This window comes from Scardinius erythrophthalmus (genome assembly GCF_964197995.2).
Source record: "Scardinius erythrophthalmus genome assembly, contig: HAP1_SCAFFOLD_313, whole genome shotgun sequence".
Classification (NCBI taxonomy): domain Eukaryota; kingdom Metazoa; phylum Chordata; class Actinopteri; order Cypriniformes; family Leuciscidae; genus Scardinius; species Scardinius erythrophthalmus.
This window is the reverse complement of record NW_028296298.1, coordinates 8,532-30,882: the sequence shown is the minus strand read 5'-3', so window position 1 is coordinate 30,882 and position 22,351 is coordinate 8,532. Positions and strand designations below refer to the sequence as shown.

The 22,351-nt window shown below is 44.3% G+C and overlaps 1 protein-coding gene across 2 annotated transcripts; it reads left to right on the top strand.

The window, feature by feature from the left end:
- The first annotated feature begins 5,528 nt into the window (after positions 1–5,528).
- Positions 5,529–19,849, top strand: LOC308686484 (uncharacterized protein). 2 transcript variants are annotated; one of them, XM_081394909.1, is made up of 5 exons: positions 5,529–6,447; positions 11,444–11,509; positions 12,585–13,787; positions 19,448–19,655; positions 19,772–19,849. In XM_081394909.1, exons 1-5 carry the CDS (start codon positions 5,667–5,669, stop codon positions 19,836–19,838), a joined length of 2,325 nt encoding a protein of 774 aa, XP_081251035.1. In that variant the 5' UTR covers positions 5,529–5,666; the 3' UTR covers positions 19,839–19,849. The 2 variants fall into 2 exon arrangements, with proteins under 2 accessions (XP_081251035.1, XP_081251034.1); XM_081394908.1 differs by having other exon boundaries at positions 19,769–19,849.
- The last annotated feature ends 2,502 nt before the right edge of the window (positions 19,850–22,351 follow it).

Here is a 22,351-nt window from a genome sequence, read left to right as displayed (position 1 = left end):
ACCCTGTTCGACGTGTTACACACTGGCGTTTGGCTAAAGCCCCTCAGAGACCCTGTTCGACGTGTTACACACTGGCGTTTGGCTAAAGCGCCTCAGAGACCCTGTTCGACGTGTTACACACTGGCGTTTGGCTAAAGCGCCTCAGAGACCCTGTTCGACGTGTTACACACTGGCGTTTGGCTAAAGCCCCTCAGAGACCCTGTTCGACGTGTTACACACTGGCGTTTGGCTAAAGCCCCTCAGAGACCCTGTTCGACGTGTTACACACTGGCGTTTGGCTAAAGCGCCTCAGAGACCCTGTTCGACGTGTTACACACTGGCGTTTGGCTAAAGCCGCTCAGAGACCCTGTTCGACGTGTTACACACTGGCGTTTGGCTAAAGCCCCTCAGAGACCCTGTTTGACGTGTTACACACTGGCGTTTGGCTAAAGCCCCTCAGAGACCCTGTTCGACGTGTTACACACTGGCGTTTGGCTAAAGCCCCTCAGAGACCCTGTTCGACGTGTTACACACTGGCGTTTGGCTAAAGCCCCTCAGAGACCCTGTTCGACGTGTTACACACTGGCGTTTGGCTAAAGCACCTCAGAGACCCTGTTCGACGTGTTACACACTGGCGTTCGACGTGTTACACACTGGCGTTTGGCTAAAGCCCCTCAGAGACCCTGTTCGACGTGTTACACACTGGCGTTTGGCTAAAGCCCCTCAGAGACCCTGTTCGACGTGTTACACACTGGCGTTTGGCTAAAGCCCCTCAGAGACCCTGTTCGACGTGTTACACACTGGCGTTTGGCTAAAGCGCCTCAGAGACCCTGTTCGACGTGTTACACACTGGCGTTTGGCTAAAGCGCCTCAGAGACCCTGTTTGACGTGTTACACACTGGCGTTTGGCTAAAGCCCCTCAGAGACCCTGTTCGACGTGTTACACACTGGCGTTTGGCTAAAGCCCCTCAGAGACCCTGTTCGACGTGTTACACACTGGCCTTTGGCTAAAGCCCCTCAGAGACCCTGTTCGACGTGTTACACACTGGCGTTTGGCTAAAGCCCCTCAGAGACCCTGTTCGACGTGTTACACACTGGCGTTTGGCTAAAGCCCCTCAGAGACCCTGTTTGACGTGTTACACACTGGCGTTTGGCTAAAGCCCCTCAGAGACCCTGTTCGACGTGTTACACACTGGCGTTTGGCTAAAGCCCCTCAGAGACCCTGTTCGACGTGTTACACACTGGCGTTTGGCTAAAGCCCCTCAGAGACCCTGTTCGACGTGTTACACACTGGCGTTTGGCTAAAGCCCCTCAGAGACCCTGTTCGACGTGTTACACACTGGCGTTTGGCTAAAGCGCCTCAGAGACCCTGTTCGACGTGTTACACACTGGCATTTGGCTAAAGCCGCTCAGAGACCCTGTTCGACGTGTTACACACTGGCGTTTGGCTAAAGCGCCTCAGAGACCCTGTTCGACGTGTTACACACTGGCGTTTGGCTAAAGCCCCTCAGAGACCCTGTTCGACGTGTTACACACTGGCGTTTGGCTAAAGCCCCTCAGAGACCCTGTTTGACGTGTTACACACTGGCGTTTGGCTAAAGCCCCTCAGAGACCCTGTTCGACGTGTTACACACTGGCGTTTGGCTAAAGCCCCTCAGAGACCCTGTTCGACGTGTTACACACTGGCGTTTGGCTAAAGCGCCTCAGAGACCCTGTTCGACGTGTTACACACTGGCGTTTGGCTAAAGCCGCTCAGAGACCCTGTTCGACGTGTTACACACTGGCGTTTGGCTAAAGCCCCTCAGAGACCCTGTTCGACGTGTTACACACTGGCGTTTGGCTAAAGCGCCTCAGAGACCCTGTTCGACGTGTTACACACTGGCGTTTGGCTAAAGCCCCTCAGAGACCCTGTTCGACGTGTTACACACTGGCGTTTGGCTAAAGCCCCTCAGAGACCCTGTTCGACGTGTTACACACTGGCGTTTGGCTAAAGCCCCTCAGAGACCCTGTTCGACGTGTTACACACTGGCGTTTGGCTAAAGCCCCTCAGAGACCCTGTTCGACGTGTTACACACTGGCGTTTGGCTAAAGCGCCTCAGAGACCCTGTTCGACGTGTTACACACTGGCGTTTGGCTAAAGCCCCTCAGAGACCCTGTTCGACGTGTTACACACTGGCGTTTGGCTAAAGCATCTCAGAGACCCTGTTCGACGTGTTACACACTGGCGTTTGGCTAAAGCCCCTCAGAGACCCTGTTCGACGTGTTACACACTGGCGTTTGGCTAAAGCCCCTCAGAGACCCTGTTCGACGTGTTACACACTGGCGTTTGGCTAAAGCCCCTCAGAGACCCTGTTCGACGTGTTACACACTGGCGTTTGGCTAAAGCCCCTCAGAGACCCTGTTCGACGTGTTACACACTGGCGTTTGGCTAAAGCGCCTCAGAGACCCTGTTCGACGTGTTACACACTGGCGTTTGGCTAAAGCGCCTCAGAGACCCTGTTCGACGTGTTACACACTGGCGTTTGGCTAAAGCCCCTCAGAGACCCTGTTCGACGTGTTACACACTGGCGTTTGGCTAAAGCCCCTCAGAGACCCTGTTCGACGTGTTACACACTGGCGTTTGGCTAAAGCCCCTCAGAGACCCTGTTCGACGTGTTACACACTGGCGTTTGGCTAAAGCCCCTCAGAGACCCTGTTCGACGTGTTACACACTGGCGTTTGGCTAAAGCGCCTCAGAGACCCTGTTCGACGTGTTACACACTGGCGTTTGGCTAAAGCCCCTCAGAGACCCTGTTCGACGTGTTACACACTGGCGTTTGGCTAAAGCCCCTCAGAGACCCTGTTCGACGTGTTACACACTGGCGTTTGGCTAAAGCCCCTCAGAGACCCTGTTCGACGTGTTACACACTGGCGTTTGGCTAAAGCCCCTCAGAGACCCTGTTCGACGTGTTACACACTGGCGTTTGGCTAAAGCGCCTCAGAGACCCTGTTCGACGTGTTACACACTGGCGTTTGGCTAAAGCGCCTCAGAGACCCTGTTCGACGTGTTACACACTGGCGTTTGGCTAAAGCCCCTCAGAGACCCTGTTCGACGTGTTACACACTGGCGTTTGGCTAAAGCCCCTCAGAGACCCTGTTCGACGTGTTACACACTGGCGTTTGGCTAAAGCGCCTCAGAGACCCTGTTCGACGTGTTACACACTGGCGTTTGGCTAAAGCCCCTCAGAGACCCTGTTCAACGTGTTACACACTGGCGTTTGGCTAAAGCCGCTCAGAGACCCTGTTCGACGTGTTACACACTGGCGTTTGGCTAAAGCGCCTCAGAGACCCTGTTCGACGTGTTACACACTGGCGTTTGGCTAAAGCGCCTCAGAGACCCTGTTCGACGTGTTACACACTGGCGTTTGGCTAAAGCCCCTCAGAGACCCTGTTCGACGTGTTACACACTGGCGTTTGGCTAAAGCCCCTCAGAGACCCTGTTCGACGTGTTACACACTGGCGTTTGGCTAAAGCCCCTCAGAGACCCTGTTGGACGTGTTACACACTGGCGTTTGGCTAAAGCCCCTCAGAGACCCTGTTCGACGTGTTACACACTGGCGTTTGGCTAAAGCCCCTCAGAGACCCTGTTCGACGTGTTACACACTGGCGTTTGGCTAAAGCGCCTCAGAGACCCTGTTGGACGTGTTACACACTGGCGTTTGGCTAAAGCCCCTCAGAGACCCTGTTCGACGTGTTACACACTGGCGTTTGGCTAAAGCCCCTCAGAGACCCTGTTCGACGTGTTACACACTGGCGTTTGGCTAAAGCCCCTCAGAGACCCTGTTCGACGTGTTACACACTGGCGTTTGGCTAAAGCCCCTCAGAGACCCTGTTCGACGTGTTACACACTGGCGTTTGGCTAAAGCGCCTCAGAGACCCTGTTGGACGTGTTACACACTGGCGTTTGGCTAAAGCCGCTCAGAGACCCTGTTCGACGTGTTACACACTGGCGTTTGGCTAAAGCGCCTCAGAGACCCTGTTCGACGTGTTACACACTGGTGTTTGGCTAAAGCGCCTCAGAGACCCTGTTCGACGTGTTACACACTGGCGTTTGGCTAAAGCCGCTCAGAGACCCTGTTCGACGTGTTACACACTGGCGTTTGGCTAAAGCGCCTCAGAGACCCTGTTTGACGTGTTACACACTGGCGTTTGGCTAAAGCGCCTCAGAGACCCTGTTCGACGTGTTACACACTGGTGTTTGGCTAAAGCGCCTCAGAGACCCTGTTCGACGTGTTACACACTGGTGTTTGGCTATAGCGCCTCAGAGACCCTGTTTGAGCCCCAGTCGACACACTTGATCTCAGACAGATGCTCATGCTTATTCTGGTCTGTTATCTCAGCGAGCGTGAGGCCCTGAGCTCAGATCTCTCTGAATCACACACACATGAGGGTTCACCCAAACACATACAAGCACTCATGTCATTCAGTCAAAATCAGGGATGTTCGACTCCTGTGACTTTCATGTCATTACATTGTCTTTTGTCGCTCAGGTTTGAACAGCTTGAAGGTGCAGATGATGACAGAATTTGAACTCTCCCTTTAATAATGTATTACTAGGTTTCATCCCTTTGACTTCTATTTTGAACAGCTGTTTCGTGATGGACTTTAACACACAATGAGCCCTTTAACAACCATCATAACTCAGACGTTTGTCTCTTATAGGCCTGAAGCAGATTCACAGTCCCTTTCAACTTAATGCTCAAACATCTGCTGGAGAATACATTTCAAGCATTTGATTAGGCTAAATTAAGCAGGTATTCGCTTAATTCCATGAATTGCTTGTAATATATTCTCCAGTGGATATTTGAGAGGGATTGTGTGTCTGCTCTTATGGATATGAGATGGTGTGTGTGTTTTTTTTTTTTTTTTTTTTGAGTGACAGGAACAGCAGTGCTCAGTAACTCATGAGAATCTGCTATATCTGATGCAGAGCAGATGTTGACAGGGATGTTCTCACTATAGTGGATTATAAAAGAGTATAAACTGAGACCAATTCAACATTCACAGAACACACTGACTGTACATTTACCATAGGCTACATATGGATGGCATGCACACAAATTTGAAACATGATCTGTGAGATATACATATGTAGCACATGTGGGATACACTTACATTTATATATAGCGCTGTTTACTCAGCACAACATCACCATACATCAACTGCATATAGATAACTTTACAGCTTTTCTTTTCTTTCTTTCTTATTATTTAGCAGCAAACAAATAATACAATACCACAAATAATGAATAATATCAGTGCTGGTTTTAGTCGAATGCTTTGAGAGAGTAAATCAGATTCATTTTAGTTCGTGTGTTTATTGTGGTGTAAAACCCTGATCTAAAGCACAAAGAGAGAGAGCTTGAGAAAATAAGTGAAGGCGGGGCTTAGCACACTTCTGCTTCTCGATTGGTCATTGGTTACATCATTCAACCACGGTGTTTAGTGATTGGACACACGATTGTAGTCCGTGGTAGCCTATCAATAATATTCCGCTTAGTCACTTTCGAGGAGTCTGTTAACTTTCAGCAGTGTCGAGCCTCGGCGTCTTTCTCCTCCTAAAGAAAAGACAGTTTGCGTTTTCTCTGCGGGTTACTGTCTCCTTCCACCTCCAGCCCAACACACTCGCATATCAAGCACAGCTTCCAAATGGAAGAAGCAGACAGAGTTTCATCATCCAGTGCATCTGACGAGGCTCCGCACGATACTGCGACCATGAATGAAGCCGCTGCGGTCAGTGTGTCGGAGGAGGAGAGGACCGAGAAAACTAGTGCTCCACAAACAACTGAGGTAACTAGTGCTTCACAAACAAGTGAGGTAACTAGTTCTCCACAAACAACTGAGGTAACTAGTGCTTCACAAACAACTGAGGTAACTAGTGCTTCACAAACAACTGAGGTAACTAGTACTTCACAGATTACTGAAGAAACTAGTTCTCCACAGCCAGCAGAAGTGATCGTTACTCCAGAGATGGCGAAGGAAAGCGTTACTCCTGTAACGTTAAGTGAAGTTCCAGTGAAGCAGACGAGCACAGAGACAGAAGTAACGTCTACTTCACAGACAGATCCAGTGATCACTGAAGCCGCCGTTACTCCGCCTGTACCAGAAGCCGCCGTTACTAACGCGGAGGACAGCGTTACTCCAGAAACAGCGGAGGTTACTCCACATGTAACTGAAGCCGTTACTCCAGAGACAGCGGAGGTTACTCCACCTGTAACTGAAGCCGTTACTCCAGAGGTAACATCCTCTCGGCAGACAGCGAGCTGTACTGAAGCGACAGAGGAGCGCGTGACTCCGGTGAAGTCCGCGGAAAGTCCCGCACCGGAGATCAGCAGCTCGTGTGCGGCTCACACACACTCTCTCTCATCCGAAGCCCGCGAGGAAGAGGACAAGGAGAAACACCCGCACACTCTTCATCCATCATCATCCAGTGAGTATAACACTGATTTCAGCGCTATTTGTGTTGAGATCGATGGGGTGGCGGGGATTTCTGATGTTGAATTTGTCGTCGGAAAATCAAAGCGATCAGATACACGTGTGTGAGTGAGACTGAAGGAAATGAGCAGATAATCGGCATTATGTGAAATGCTGCAGTGTTGCAGTGATATTTGTTTCCTGCCGTGGAAATGTGGCATGATGAGGCGTTATTGTGTGAGTCGATGCGGCCCAAGCCTTCACGAACAAAGACACGCAGCGCGCCTGATGCTTTCAGGAGATTCATACAAGCCTTTAATATAGATGATATTTGACATTTTATACATGTTTGCATGTGTGTGTTTGTTGTTTTTTAATACATTTAAACGTGTATGTATGTGTGTATACAGCCTACTCTCTCTCTCTCTCTCTATATATATATGTATATATATGTATATGTGTGTGTGTGTATATATGTATATGCCCTCAGTACTGCATATTGTGTATGTCTCCCTCCTCAGTCACACCCAACTCAGCTCTTGCAGTCTGTACTAATGTGCTGAGTTGAATCCGGTGTTTTAGATGAGGAAGATGTCCAAAATGTGCAGTTTTGGGGATATTCCAGAAGAAGCACTGAGCTAGAAGATGTATTAAAGGGATAGTTCACCCAAAAATTTAAATAGTCCAAATTTGCTAAAGAGACTTGACTCTTTATATGGTGACCTATGATGAGCTTCGTTCTGGTGTTACGCAGCACGCTTGAGCTTCAGGAAGAGGCTTGTTCTCAGGCATCAAACAGGTTTGGTTGAGCCTCTGTCTATGTTCACTGATCAATGTTTATATGTGCATAAAGGCCTAAATTCAATCTGTTCATCATATAGAGTGATTGAGTCTTTTCAGGAAATTAGGATTAAACCTCTCAATTCATATAGATTAGTTTTATGATATCGTTATGAATTTTTTGAAACGTCGAAGTGGTAGTTGCGTAGCTGTCAATGGAGGGACACAAAATCTCTCCGATTTCATGAAAACGATCTTTATTTTTGTTTGGAAGATGAACAAAAGTGTTCAGGGTTTGGAACAACATGAGCATGAGTAAATGACAGAATTTTCATTTTAGTAACTGAACTGAATTTTATTAGGTTTAGTGACAACATGTTACAATGTTTACATGGTACAATTTCTGGTAAGCTACGCTTTTTTATTATTTCAATTAAATTCAATTCTTGTGATTTGATTTAAAATTGACTCATTTGGATAAATATTAGGTACACAAGACAGGCGTTAATTTCTCACCTAATGCTGTAAACACACAGAGAGCTCTATCAGCTGGCAGTATTATTTAAGGTAAAAAATAACTCAAATTAAATAATGTTTTTTTTTTTATTATAATAACTTTATTTAATGATATAGGCCTAAGTAAAAATATAATCAATATGTAATATAGTACACATTTAGCAAAATATTCTCTATAGCTCTTTTTTTCTAGCCAACTAACGTGCTATAGCCCATATTATGGTCATTAAATGGCTTTCCTGAGGTAAATGTTATGTGACATAATTGTTCTCCATCTGTTTTATTGACCCCTTTGTTTGATTGATTGGTCGATATTATGTATGAGGAATATACATTTCGGTAAGTTGTACTGTTTCTTTCAAAATTGTTCATTCGTGTTTATTTACTATTAGCTAGAAGAGATGATCGGGTCACGTGCGCTAGGGATCGGTCGCGTCACATTTACAAGCGCCAAAACGGTATTTATTGTTTGAATTTCGTAATAAAATTGGCAGAATCTGAGGGCTGAGATTTTTTTTATATCATAAGTAACCCGCTCTGTCTCGTCTGTCGGTGTCCGTGTCCTCTTTGCTTCGCGATTTTTTTCTGTGCGTGAGAATGCGTGAGAGTAAAAAGTGTCGAATGCGTGAGAGTTGGCAGCTCTGTTTTAAACTCAGTTTTGTTCTCCTGAATTTTCAGTTTCGGCCCAGAATCTTCATTTTGGTGCGTCACTTGTTCATATTGATGAAAATGCATTTCGCTCTGCAAAGAAAAGCGGAGTCATTGATGCCGGTTACAGCGGATCTCAGACCTGGTTTAGGCAAACTCTCCCTGCTTTCCCCGTGGAGCCTGAAGTGTGTGTATGGACTCTTGACCAACAGGAGTTCGCTTGTGTGATGATCCTCTGTTCTGGGCTGTCATCTCTCAGCGTGTGTTATTTAGGACAGCAATAGTCTAAAAAAGGACTGAGACATCTTCATGTGAGTGGAACAATGTTAAGTGAGTGTTGAGTGACGCTGTGCTTCTGTTATCTTATCTGATCCAGAGCTCCAGACCAACCCAAGAGAGCTATGGACACCCAAAACATCACAATATTACTGTTGTACTGAAGCGCAGTTACCAGTAATCTCATTAGTTTGAGTTAATGCAGATGTGAATTATATGAGCAACAGTATCGACGATCCGCGAGTGAACACATCTTCTGTAAGCTCTCGCGGTCTATAGCCGAGCTGGAGGACGGCCCAGATGAGCGCTTCGTTCTCTCCGCCGTCTGATGTCCTCGTACGCAACAGGAACAGCGCTGCAATCATCACAGATAGTCAAACTTGATTACATGCTTGATCAGAAGAGTGTCAGTGTTATTGTTCAGGTGTGGTTGAATAACCTTTGGATTGTGTGACTCTTACAGCAGCTTCTGCACATTATGTAACGCCGCATAGAAAGCTGCTGCTTATTTTATTGTTTATATATTTATAAACTGCAGAATAACCTATGATGCCTCTGGAAAAAGTGCCATTGCTGCCATTGTATTTATAAAAAATTTTAACATAATGAATAGTTTTTAATGTCTACAACAAAAGCGGCTCCTGATTACCACGTGACCCTGGCGTTTGTCACAAACAACAACGAACGCGGACGTTTGTGGCGAACGCACGGAGCCATGTCCACTGAGGTGTGTAAGATACACAGATGGCTAGCATATAAATGTTTAGATAGTGTATGTGTGCAGTGCCGTAAAGCAATTCGTTACATCGTGAGACCTGATATCACGCGATACTTCCTGACGCTGAGGCGGCCCGCCGGCCCGCCGGCCCAAAGTTGCAAGTGTGGTTTTTCTGCTCACAGGCGCTAGGGGGTGCGAGAAGACCACCATTCAACCCAAATAAAGTCATATAACCATTCCAGTGGTTCCGAAGCTGTTCAGTTAGGGTAAATTAAGCTAAAAAACCTGCATAGTTCACCTTTAATGCTTTTTCTTTGAAAAATGTCATCATGCCTTAAAATAGTTTGCATGTAACTCCCTTGCCTCATTTAGTATACGCGGTTCAATGAATATGCAAATGAGCCCCGCCTCCACTCACTCACTCAGCTCAGAGATCCACTGGTTGACGATCACACGTTGATCTGATTGGTTACAAGGTAGTTTGTGACGTCAGAAACACCAGCGATTTCAAACGACTTACACATGGTTTGTCTTAATGCACATTAAAAACACCACATAGACATATAAACACATTATTACATGGCTTGGTTGAATTCCAATGTAGAATGCGGTCTGTTATTTCTTGATAACACACCGCTGCGAAGTATAACCAAGCGGCAACCTCCCCGTCTCTCTCTTGAAACCAACACGGAAGTGAGTTAAACTGCAATTCGTTGACTGGCCGCTTGAGGCTGTTGTCAGAAGTGAGTCAAATCTGCATCTCCCCCATGTTAAAATGACCAACTTTACAGCAGAAAAAAACGTGTTTAAAGCCTGGTGTCTGTATGTGGATTTGGTCTATACAGCTAATTTTGCCCTTCATAACAACTGTGAGGGGGGTGAATTATTTTATAACGCGTCCGTTTAGTTGATTGATATTTAAATTTAAGGGTTTTTAAGAGTGACAGATGGATTGCCGCTGTCAGTGCTAGCCGTTTGTCTGCTGTTACTAGCCGTCACTTCACCTCAGCAAATGTTAGCTGCTGAACTTGCCATCTCTGCAGTGTTTGTGCTTTTTTTCGGGATTATTATTTCATACAATTTAATACTTGGGTAACGTTACAAAGCCCACGTCTTTGGATTCCGTCGTTATCGTTCGAGAGAACAACCAGCGCTGTATTTCAGTTGTTTTCCTCTGTGAACATGCACTAATGGATCATGGATGTCTGACAATTTCGTTGCTTTTTGGGGTTTTCAAATTTAAAACGTCAATAAATGCTCGTTCGTTCTGTTCCCATGGAACAGATGGATTATAATATGCTTATGTAGGTTACCGTCAGATGAAATCATGCGGGCGTCGGCGCTTTCTCCGTCCGTGAATGAGCGCGGATTTTCTAGCGCATTTACTTGCACTTCAAAGGCACTATATCTATGGTTTAACGGTTAAACCATAACCCATTTGAGAGACGGCCAACATCAGAATTTAAAATGGACTGAATAAGCTCTCTACGAACTTGAGCGATGCCGCGCTGACGGACCGTGAAAGAGTGACGGACATGTATGCACATAAATCACTGTCACACACAAACACTCTCGAAGTAATACACAGTCTCACTTGTAGCCATGTCTTTTAACTATTATAATATTTTCGAAGGGCAAAAATAGGAGGCTTTACATCATCAGCTAACTCGATCACGTCGAGCTAGGTGATTTCAGATAGCCAGGCTCCTCAGCTCCACTCACGCCCCCCCGCCTGTTTGCCTATTTTCTGTTATCCGGGAGTGACGCAAGGCCAAGATGGCGACGGCCGGCTCCGGCCACTTTAGGCTTCAAAAATGCTCTTCAGAAACCTACGGGTGACGTCACGGACACTACGTCCATATTTTTTTACAGTCTATGAGTATAACACCGTTGCGAAGTATAACACCGTTGCCATGAAAAACAGAGCGTTGCTATGGACGCGGAACGGACTATTTTCTATAATCTAAAGCTGGACTTTCACCACAGGGGACTTTAAATGATCTCATCTCCTCCTATACATCACTTGCTCTCTGACTCGGGCTTTAGTGAGTGAAACGCCTCTGTTGTTTTCCAGATGATCCCGAACCTCCTCCTGCTCCTGGCGTCACTCCTGCGCTCTTTCAGCCTCAGTTTCCATCAGGTACGTTTCTTCTTTAGTAATGCTTATTTTGTTTTCATCTTTCCATTTGTTTAGTGTTTGCATTAACGGTGACGTTTGACCTGATATAAATTTAACATCATGGAAGTTAACGACTAAGTTGAAAGTCAAAGTGTGACAGACATGCCTGATTTTCACTGATCTGGACTAGGGCTGTCATGATGCCAGTAATCCGTTCCCATACCAGTGAAGTTTTTGATTTTCAGTCCTTTTAAAACCACCACATAAACTTAAATGCCATTAAACATATTCTATCTTTTAACTCAACTTATTTAAAATGCTTGTGTAAATATTAAACAATTCATTTAAATTGAGTTTTCCTTTGAGCCCGTGAGCACTTCCGGGTTCGGTCAGATCTCATCCCTGGGAAAATTATGAAGTTTATAGTGTGTGCGGGAGCAGCTTGTGAATATTAGAACATGTGACTGCACATATATCCGTATGACTTACATGAACTGACATTCATGAGCCAAGGCTTCTCTAAATACCAATAGTAATTGCGGCACCCATGTACCAAATAAAGTCGGTACTGCCGATAGCACAGAAAATAAGATGATAAATAAGATAATTTTCTGTATTTTTTTTTTTTTTAATGAATGGTATACAAACACTGGCACTATTGAAAGCCCTAATGCAGCCTCAGTCTTCACAGAATGTGTGCTGGAACGGGTGAAATGATTGACGTCAGTCTCGATTTGTGCCGTTTTGCTCTGTGTCTGCTTAAGCACTCTCTTCTGACTTTCACAAGCCTCTGAATAGCGAGAAGCTCGGTCTCCTATAAGTCTCCATCAGTTAATCTTTACAGCAAAACTCTGTTAACATCCTCATATATTGCATTTTTTCAGAGCAGATATGTATTAATTGCATGACCACCTGATTTTAGAGAGAAAGGTGGATGCTTTCATTGAAGGACAAACTCTTGGAAATCAAAGTGTGAAGTGTTGTATCTTCAATAGCCATGAGGGGGTTTAGCTTGAAGATTGTGAAATCCTCTCAGGATCGTCCACAGGGCCAGACTCCAGCTAACCGCGGTTCATGTCTCGTTCTCATCCCGCAGACTGCTGGGATTCTCCGTCCGTAGCTTCACAGGCCTCCACTAACCTTACTATGGATTCACTGGGACACAAGGACTCAGCAGGAGTAGACCCGGATGTGCTAAGCCAGTCAGATGACGACTTCATGTTGGAAACGAAGAAGAGTCCCTTTCAGGCGTTTTCCCCTCTGAACGACAGTCTCGGGGAGACGCCGGCCGATAGTCCGTCTCCAGACCTGGTCCAGGATGCGTATGATGGAGAAGAAGCTCACGCGCAGTCAGAGTCAAGAGAAACCAAACAAGAGCTTTCCCTTTCGTATGCTTCCGATGTCAACGTGGCATCCGATGACCGGCTGATGTCTCTCCCAGATATTTTGAAATCTTCTCCGATGAACCCTGAAAAAGTGGACTCTGGCTCATCAGAAGGAAGCCCTGAGTTCAGCCCGGCTCATAGGAGAGTGAACGATTCCCCCAAATCCCCGTTCTCTGCGTCTGCTGACAGTCTGGACTCCAAGATCCTGCTCCTGAAGGAGATGGCCGAGGTCACGGAGGCGAGAGCGGCCGCAGAGAAGGCCAAGCTGGGAAAACACAGCAACTCAGAGCAGAGTTTTGCAGCTTTCGATCTGGTGAAAGAGACGGACGTGCCTCCAAAGAGTGACAGTCTTTTGAATGACAAGGTTGAGGTGTTGAGCCAGACTTCTGTTCAAATGGCGCACAAATTTGATTGTCTGAACTTCCCATTGGGAAAGGCTCAGGAACAGTGGGATTCTGAGAGCCCTTCTGCGGACTCCTTCTCCCCGGTGTTGGACGCGGTGACCCAGAAACCCTCGAGCTTCTCCGCGGAGCAGGAGCACCGAGACGAGGCGTCCGAGCCCGAGCCGTCCTCTGAAGAGTTCGAGTTCATCGAGAGGCCGACGCGAGGAGCTGCCGAGGACTTTCTGGAGATGCAGGATAGCCTGACGTTCATGAAACCGGCATCAGAAGTGGATGAAGACAGATCTCCTGAACTGGCGTCTGTAGCCGAAGAGGAAGATCAGATCTCCTACCATCTTCCCAGCCTGGCGTCAGACAAATCCTCCTCTGGGAGAGGAAAGGCAGGCCTGGAATCTGATTCACAAGAACTTTCCCCAACTCCAGTAAGCCGTCCTCCAGGGGATAAACCTGGATCCGGGAAGAGGAAAGCTGAAGCTGAAGGACTCCCGATGTCAGATCCGAGCGCAGCGGCAGGTAAATCCCTCACGGACCGTCATCAGTGTCATCACATCCCCTTCACTGGACCCTTCATGTACCCGTTGTGTTCTGTCTGTGTGCGGCCATCGTGTGTGTGTTGTCCTCTTCCCCGCATCTCTCATGCATCTCACCCTCGGCACGGCATGATGTTGCATTATGAGTCCGTTTGCATGATCACCTTTCTGTTTGAGTCGCTCACTGTGGAACAACTTGCTTTGATCCCTATTCTGAAAAATATATATTCAGATTTGTAAGATGAAGCACTGAAGACAGCAATGTGCTGAAGCGTTTGCTCCTGTCCATTTGTTTTTAATTCACTTTGCACTTTTTGCACGGTGCAATCCATAAAATAAAATAAAAGTTGTATAGACTGGACTGAGTCCAGCTTCTTGCTCGTTTCCAGATTTGTAAAATGCTCAATCTACCAGTATGTGATTGCCTACTTTCTTGGGATTAGGACTGTTTTCTAGACGAATGTGCATTTGCAGTGTTTGTGCACTGGCTCTTTCAGCTCAGCAGTGATGAAGCAGCGCAGGTCAGAGGTCACAGAGCATCGGGTGTGTACAGAGCGCTGAAGCTGCTCATCAGTCTCTCTGACGTCAGACTGGACTTTATGCCTTGACCCGCAGTGAGAGACTCGGTTACGGTGAAGGAGTTTCCCTTGTGGTAATTCTGAGTGGCTCAATAGCGCGATATGCAATATTGTAGCCTTTTATTTATTTATTTCTATATAAATAAGGGTTAGGTTGTGGTCAGCAGGCACGAAAACAAGGACATTTAACCAATAAAACCGAAACTAAACTGAGCGTTGAAACAGGAAGTGAAGTAAACGGAGAATGACAAAATAAGGGTCCACATAACAGAACATAAACCCGACAATAAGCTCGTTAGGCTGATGTTGTGTTATAACAGTTCGGCTAGTTCCGATCATTGGGTCTGACTGGACGAGAGGCTTTCTTGCATACATCTCTCCAGTATCAGCATTGCTCATCTCCAGCACAGTTACACTGTTACGCTACAGGACTGAGTTATTAAACCGTTCATTCTACGAAAAACTTTGATTCATTCAAAAATTGATGATTTTTTTAAAAAAAAGTAATATTTGTTAAATTAAATTAATAATTAAATTAAATAATTAAAAATGAATAATTCATTAAATAATTAATTATGGAACTTTGAGCTCCGCTTAACGAGGCTCACCAGTAATGCATGAGTAACGCTGAAGCTTCACCTCTCAGAGATTCGATTGCTGATCGATTCAATGCATTTACGAGCGCTGACGCCATTCATGGGAAATGCCCTTAAACGTTAAAAGATACAACAAAGATTTCGCTTTCCTTGGACACTGCAACCCTTTCATGAATGCATGACTTGACCTCAAACACAGGCGCAGGGAATCGCACGCGCTCAGTCGATCTTATTCACTGTCTGTTCATGCTTAAGTGCAAATCTACGGAGCCTCTGTACAAATCACAGTCTTATTATCATTTTTTACTTATTTAACATTCAGTACACCTTCACGAAGTGCATAACAAGGGCATAGCCTTATGAAAATGGAAAAAGCGTTGTTTGCATTCTTCTGTGGTTGGCTTGTCAGTATCTACAATATTGCGGTTATCTCGTTCAGTGCTGATGACTGTGAATCTCGGTTCATACATCAATCGTGTTCAGGAGTGACATGACGTGTGTGTGTGTGTGTGTGTGTGTGTGTGTGTGTGCGTGTGGTGTTGGAGGGAGACCTGTGTTTGAGGGTCAGCTGATTGTGTGTGTGTGTGTCTGTGTAGGAGACTCCTCCTCCTCGTCCAGCTCCACCCCCTTCTCAGCGCTGATATCCCTCAGTCTCACACACACACACACACACACACACACACACAGACCCGCCTCTATAACATCCCACCTCCTCTCAGCGCTGATATCCCTCAGTCTGTCTCACACACACACACACACACTCACACACACACACACTGCAGACATGGACCTGGCGGACCAACAGCCCTCCGGAGACTGGAAACACACGGGTACAACCCTTTCCTCATACTAAACTCTCTGTGGCGCACATGTTGTGGTTGTAAGGCTTGTTGAAGGCGGTCCGGTAGAAGTAAGTCCTGCTGTTGATGTGTACAGACGTGTGGAGCTCGACTGTGGCGATGATGGAGTTACTCCGAGTGTTAAATGGATCCAGATCCTCTAGCTGAAATGAAACGGGCTGTTGTTCCCAACGCAACCTTTGCTCATAGAGGATGAATCAGAGCTCATGCTGATAATCTGGCCAAAGGTTCTGGGTGCGGTGGGGCAAAAGTAGTAGTTGTTTAATGATTTGCTGCTGCATCTTGCAAAATTAGGTGGACTAGAACCAAATTTCCTCTGTCAGTGTGCAAAATGCTTTTTTAAACCTGTCTTAAATAGCAGGAGACGTTGAAACGCTATGACTATGCTACCATGAAGCGTCCCAGTGGTTCAGTAATGGTATCAGACAGTTTAATTACTATATTCATACAGCATGGTTTGTATATGTTGCTCACAGAGGCATTATAGTGTCACGGTCAAGTCATGTGAAGTATGTCTACAGTAGGGATTCGCGAGACTAGTCGATTAAAAGATAGTGCTACTGCTAGTCGACTAGTTGGTTGTTTAAAAAAAAATTGGCACATTTAATGTTTTGCTTTATATTTTTACAAAGGCAATGTTTAAATTACCGTCATGTTAATGTTACATATTGAAATATATTATTTTGAAAAGTGTATATCTGCAGCAAAACAAAATCATTTTATTATTTTCCTCATATTTTGCATGCGTTCGCCATAACCCGCGGCGGGTTCAGGAGACGAGCGCGGTGAGGGAGCGTTTTGAAAGCTTGCGCTAGTATAACAATTAGGCTTGTTTATAGGCTTGTTATACTACCGGCTATGAGGGACAATACGGTAACATTTTATGTCGGATTAAAGGAGAAACATTATGAATGAAACTTGACACTTGAACAGTTGCTATATCAGCATCCATTCCTAACAACAAGAAATAGTGTATATTTGTCCGTACAGGTCAGGCTTTTCTTGCGGTTTGCCGCCCGTCATGTGTATGGATTGATTAATACACAAGAAGCGCGTTCAAACCTATTAACAAACAATACCTTAATCTGCTGACTTGTGTGGACTAACATTTATTTTAGGAAATCCGTTTATAAAAGGTTATTAGGTTTAAACGTATTGGTCCTGTGCTGCTTATTGATTCAGTTCATTTCAATAAACATGTCTATAATGGCTAACTTTGCTTAACCCTCTGGGGTCAGAGGTGAAAGTCATCCAGGTCACTCATCAAATCAATATATTGTTTTAAAATTTGTAAGACTTGTTTTGTGTCAGACTCAGAAAGCTGTATGTGGGGAGGGCGTTAATGATCATGAATATTGATATAGCTGGCAAGACAAAGACCTAGATTTGCTGGATTTAGATGGGTTTAGACTAGTCGACTAGTTGGGTTAAAAATTCTCATTTAAACGGTTAAGTTAGTATGTAGCGCACATCCCGAGTCTATAGTGCTTATACACATGCTTTCATAGCGGCTTTATAGAAAGTCATACTGTGTTTTGCCATAGAGAGAGATAGTGCTGGCGATAATACTAGTGATCTTCTGGGTTTACATCTAGATATGCTGTATTTATAATGTTGTCTCTCACACATATCAGTGCTGCAGCGACTCTAACACACCAGTGAGTGATCAACACAAGTAAGACATGTAAATGTTGGTCGTTTTGTTCTATTTAGAGAGATAAATGTTGTGCTTCTAAGTGATTCTTAAAAATAAGATTTTCTGTCACTGGTGAAAAGTCTGATGCTCAAGTAAACTCTCTGAGAAATGTAGTTAAGGGATTTAGATGATGGTCGGTTTTGTTCTATGCGAGCGCAAACAATTCTCGAATCATTAATGAAGATACGATTGGTTGTTAAAGTGAAACGAGCCGGTTGTCTGGTGTGAGTTTAACATTTTCTAAATGTAATCAGTTATTTAACCACAGTGTTGAGAAATACAGGGTCTGACTTTATTTCTTATTCGTCGCGTCTCTGATTGCTATATCGTGATGGTGTTTCTACTGTGATTGAGAAGTACTTGTCATGTTAAAGATTTTGGTCATGTCTGCATGAAGGATACAGGAGGATCACTGGAAACACAGTTCAGGAGATACAGCATGTGTGCCATGACACAGTGATTTGAAACATTTAATCGGTAATAGGGATGTAACTATATGAATTTTATATCACGATTATAGTGACCAAAATTATCACGATTATCAATATTATCACGGTTTTGTTAAAATGAGATTAAAATGTTCAAAAAGAACTGATTCGCACACTGAAAACATTTCAACAAGTTTGGAAATCAACAGACAACAAATAAAATTAGCAGCTCTATGCACTTTTTTTTTAAGCATACACATTAAATTATATGACCGTCGTCAATAGCAACGCATTATAACCCAGTGCATATCTCTTCTGTTACCGCGGACGCACTCTCGTTTCATTAAAATGCTATTATAAATGAGTTTAGTGGATAATTCAGCAGCAAATTTTATTATAGTGAAACATTTTTTTAGTTTGGAACAAATAAAAGGTCAAATGTTACACATTGCTCTTTGTGTTGCTGTAAAATACATTGATGGAAGAACAAATAAATGTAATCTACTATAAAAGGAAGACATTTATTTCATGAAACTCAATAAACTCCAGCAAGATAAAGTACTTTTATGAAAAACTAGAGACCTTTTTCTACAAATAAAGTATAATAATGGGAACATTGATCAAGTGAGTTTCCTCGTGTTACTGTCGTAACCGAACGCGACGCGCTGTTTGAATGCTGAGTGGAGAATGACTGAGGAGAGTTTCCATTAACAGGGTTTACCGCGAGTGTTCAAAATGCGATAATCGAACACTGTTTTCGTGATAATTAAATTGTAAAAGGTTAGGGTTACAATACTAACCGTCAGGACATTTTATCGTGGTTTACTGTGAATCGGTAATTGTTCCATCCCTAATCGGTAAACCAAGTAAAATCTAATTCATACAGGTAATCCCTTAAAAAATAGCCAAGCACTCTCCATTGGCCACTTGAGATTGATTGACCCTGTGAATTTTTTCTTTTTAATAAATTTGCTAAGTCATCACAAATCTGTTTTTTGCTTCGTCATGTATAGATTGAGGTGAAAACCCCCCAAAACAATTTAAAGCATAATACTGCATTAAAAAATGTGAAAAAATTAAGGAATCTGAATACTTTCTTAATGCACTGTAAATGAAGACCTGTTTTTGCGTGAATTATCCCTTCAGTTATATAGAATAAAGTGGGTTTTTCCACTGATGTCTGACGGAAGATAAGCTCGCGCTCGTTTCTGTTCGGTGAGTCGTAACAGGTTTGTGAGTGTAACTGCAGAGAAAGACGAGTGTGTGAGTTCAGAAACGCGCTTATCATGAGCTTGGGTTGGCGTCACGTCTTCCCGTAGTTGAGTAATAAACAGATGTTGATGCAGATGAAGGAAACATGCTGGTTTAGTGAGAGCTTGTGCATGTGGATCCTAAACACGTCTTGAACCCCATCCTTCATGCTCATCCCTGCTGCTGTCCTAGCCTGAGCTCACGTGTGTGTGTGTGTGTGTGTGTGTGTTTCAGTGCTGCAGCTGCTGCGCTGGCGCGACGTGAGGTCGAGCGCGCTGGTCTTCGGCTCAAGCCTCTTCATCCTCCTCTCCCTCACCTGCTACAGCATCATCAGCATTCTCTCCTACTCCGCTCTCGCTCTGCTCTCCGGCACCGTCTCCTTCAGGGTATACAGGGGAGTCCTGCAGGCCATCCAGAAGTCTGATGAAGGACACCCCTTCAGGTGAGATCTGTGTGTGTGTGATGACCTCTTGACCTTTCATCAGCTGCTTTAAGTTTGAACAAGATGCCTGTAGTAAATATAATCTCACATTACATTTACCTTTATTCGTTTAGCAGACACTTTAATCCAAAGCGACTTACAGTTGAGGAACACAGCGAGCGATTCATCTTAAAGAGGCAATAAACATGAGAAGTAATACAGAGTGTCAGATATCATTCAGAGCAGTACAAGTTTTGGGACGTCTGCCTTTACACAGCGGCGGTTTCTTCATTAGGGCGATCGGGCGACGCACCACTAAAGTGTGAAAGGGACTTTTTCTATCACTATCTCATTCAACCACAGAGTTACGCTAGCAGTCACTCACTGTTGTTCTGCCTCTGGATATAGTCCAATCAGCGCCGAGTCACGTTCTGTGGAGTACCGCCTCTTTTTGGGCGATTTCACTCTGGCTGAGAATCGCCCAGAGTCTTCCCATGGACTTACATTCAAAGATTTTTTTTTTTCGAACTGCAAGCACTGCAAAGCATTCTCTATGGGTTCCGGGAGGGCTCGCACTAACGTGCTTTCGTCATCATACGTAACCTTAACTTGTGCAGCGATTGGTGGAAACAAATGTACCTCTAATAGTATTTAGCCATAAGCTGAAGTGACATCCAATAATTTCCTCAGTGCATAACTTACATTTCACGGACATATTCTCCATCTGTAAATGAAAGTCCAGTTTGCTGTCATGAGTGGGCGAGCTTTCTGCAAGCTATACTTCCGTGAACGAGCGCCCCCGCGTGCATGCGCGCCGAACAGACGGAGCACAATGAATAGGAGCGCAATTATTCTGACTAAAATATACATTAGCACTAAATTATAAATATATTTAGCTAAAACATTTGTTGTTGAATATTTGTTGTTGTTGGTGAACATAAATGTGCTAGAGAATTTCAAACCTACATGTGTATTTTTATGATATTAGCTTTTTTTTTTCTTTTTTTTTTTGGTTTAGTAAATTTAACTACTTCTTTAAAAAGCATTATTTTGTTTTTAGATTGTAATGTTGCAATGTTAGAATGTAATGTGATTTGACCCCTTTATGGATAGACTGCAGATAGACAGCAACACTATGTTTGTTTTTATAACCTTCAATGTGAACGTTGTTTGTAGGACAATATCGATCAGGATATTATTATTTTTTAAAAAATTAAATACAGGTTTTTTTTTATTCAAATAGAAAAATAATAATTACATACTCAGATTATACCATACATCGCCATTTAGCCCCAAAATTCAGATTTATTTGGCAATTGGCTACCCTACCTGCTGAAGTTTTAGCTAAACTTTAGGCTAATGATAGCTACATTATTATCACTGTTAAATTGTTATTTAACAATAAGCCTACATTCAGTCCTGAATTAAAAATTCAGTTTGTTGTGCCCCCCCAAAATTTTTTAGCACCAGCCGCCACTGCCTTTACATGCACAAGAACTTTAATGACATCCCATTCCTGATCCATAGGGTTTAAAGGGGTCATATAATGTAATTTTTGTACAAGCTAATATGATTCTTTAGGGTCTAAATTAAAAGTTTGTAATATACTTTAATTAAAAATTCTCATTAGTATTGTAAGAAAACACTAATTTTACCTGGTCAAAAACAGCTCTGTTGTCAGCACGCCGTTTCAGTGCATGTGTCTTTAAATGATAATGAGCTTTGCTCACCCCACCCCCCTGTTCTGTGCGCACATGGGATTATGAATTATATTGAGAACGTCATACATAGAAAACATGCCGTAATGTACCCTGAGTGTAAAAATAGCCGCATTCATCATGAAGCGTGCAGCAAGCGATTTGCAAAGATTAATATAAAGATTAATATAAAGGTTAATAAAACGTTACACTCACTTCAGTTCTTCTGGAGGTGCAACAGGAACACGAATAGTTTTAGCTTTATACTGACCCTTGTTTGTAAAGCAGCCTGGTGAAATGATTCGCGCAAACATGAAAGCATTGACGTTGATCGTGGGGAATATTCCCTTCGAAAACAAACTCAGCCACTGCGTCTTCAGCGGTTCAGATTTAGGAACATCAAAATGATGCTGTGTTCCTTATTACACCCAAGAACACCGCAATTGCTTAGACGCCATTCTACTCAGTGCTCCAGCTATTAGCAATGAACGCTTGGCGCGGGCTATGATTGACAGCTCACTCACGAGGGTGCGAGGGCGTGTCTGTGTTGAAACGCTGCTGTCAATCAACCATTGTGGGAGGGGCGTCGATTTTGTGACGTCACAAAATCGAACAGCTTGATTCAGGAGAGGGGGAAGCATATAAGAAGATTTAAAAAAAAACACAGGATGGATTTTTATCATTCTATGATGGTTGTGTACAGGTACTGCCAACACACATTTCAGTACAATCAACTTGTAAAAGTGCATGTACCATTATATGACCCCTTTAATAAGGAGTTGCTCCAACCTTTGCAGCTATAACAGCTTCAACTCTTCTGGGAAGGCTTTCCACAAGGTTTAGGAGTACGTTTATGGGAATGTTTGACCATTCTTCTAGAAGCGCATTAGTGAGGTCAGGCACTGATGTTGGACGAGAAGCTCTGTCTCACTCTAGTTCGTCCCAAAGCTGTTCTATAGGGTTGAGCTCAGGACTCTGTGCAGGCCAGTCCAGTTCCTCCACACCAAACTCCTCATCCAT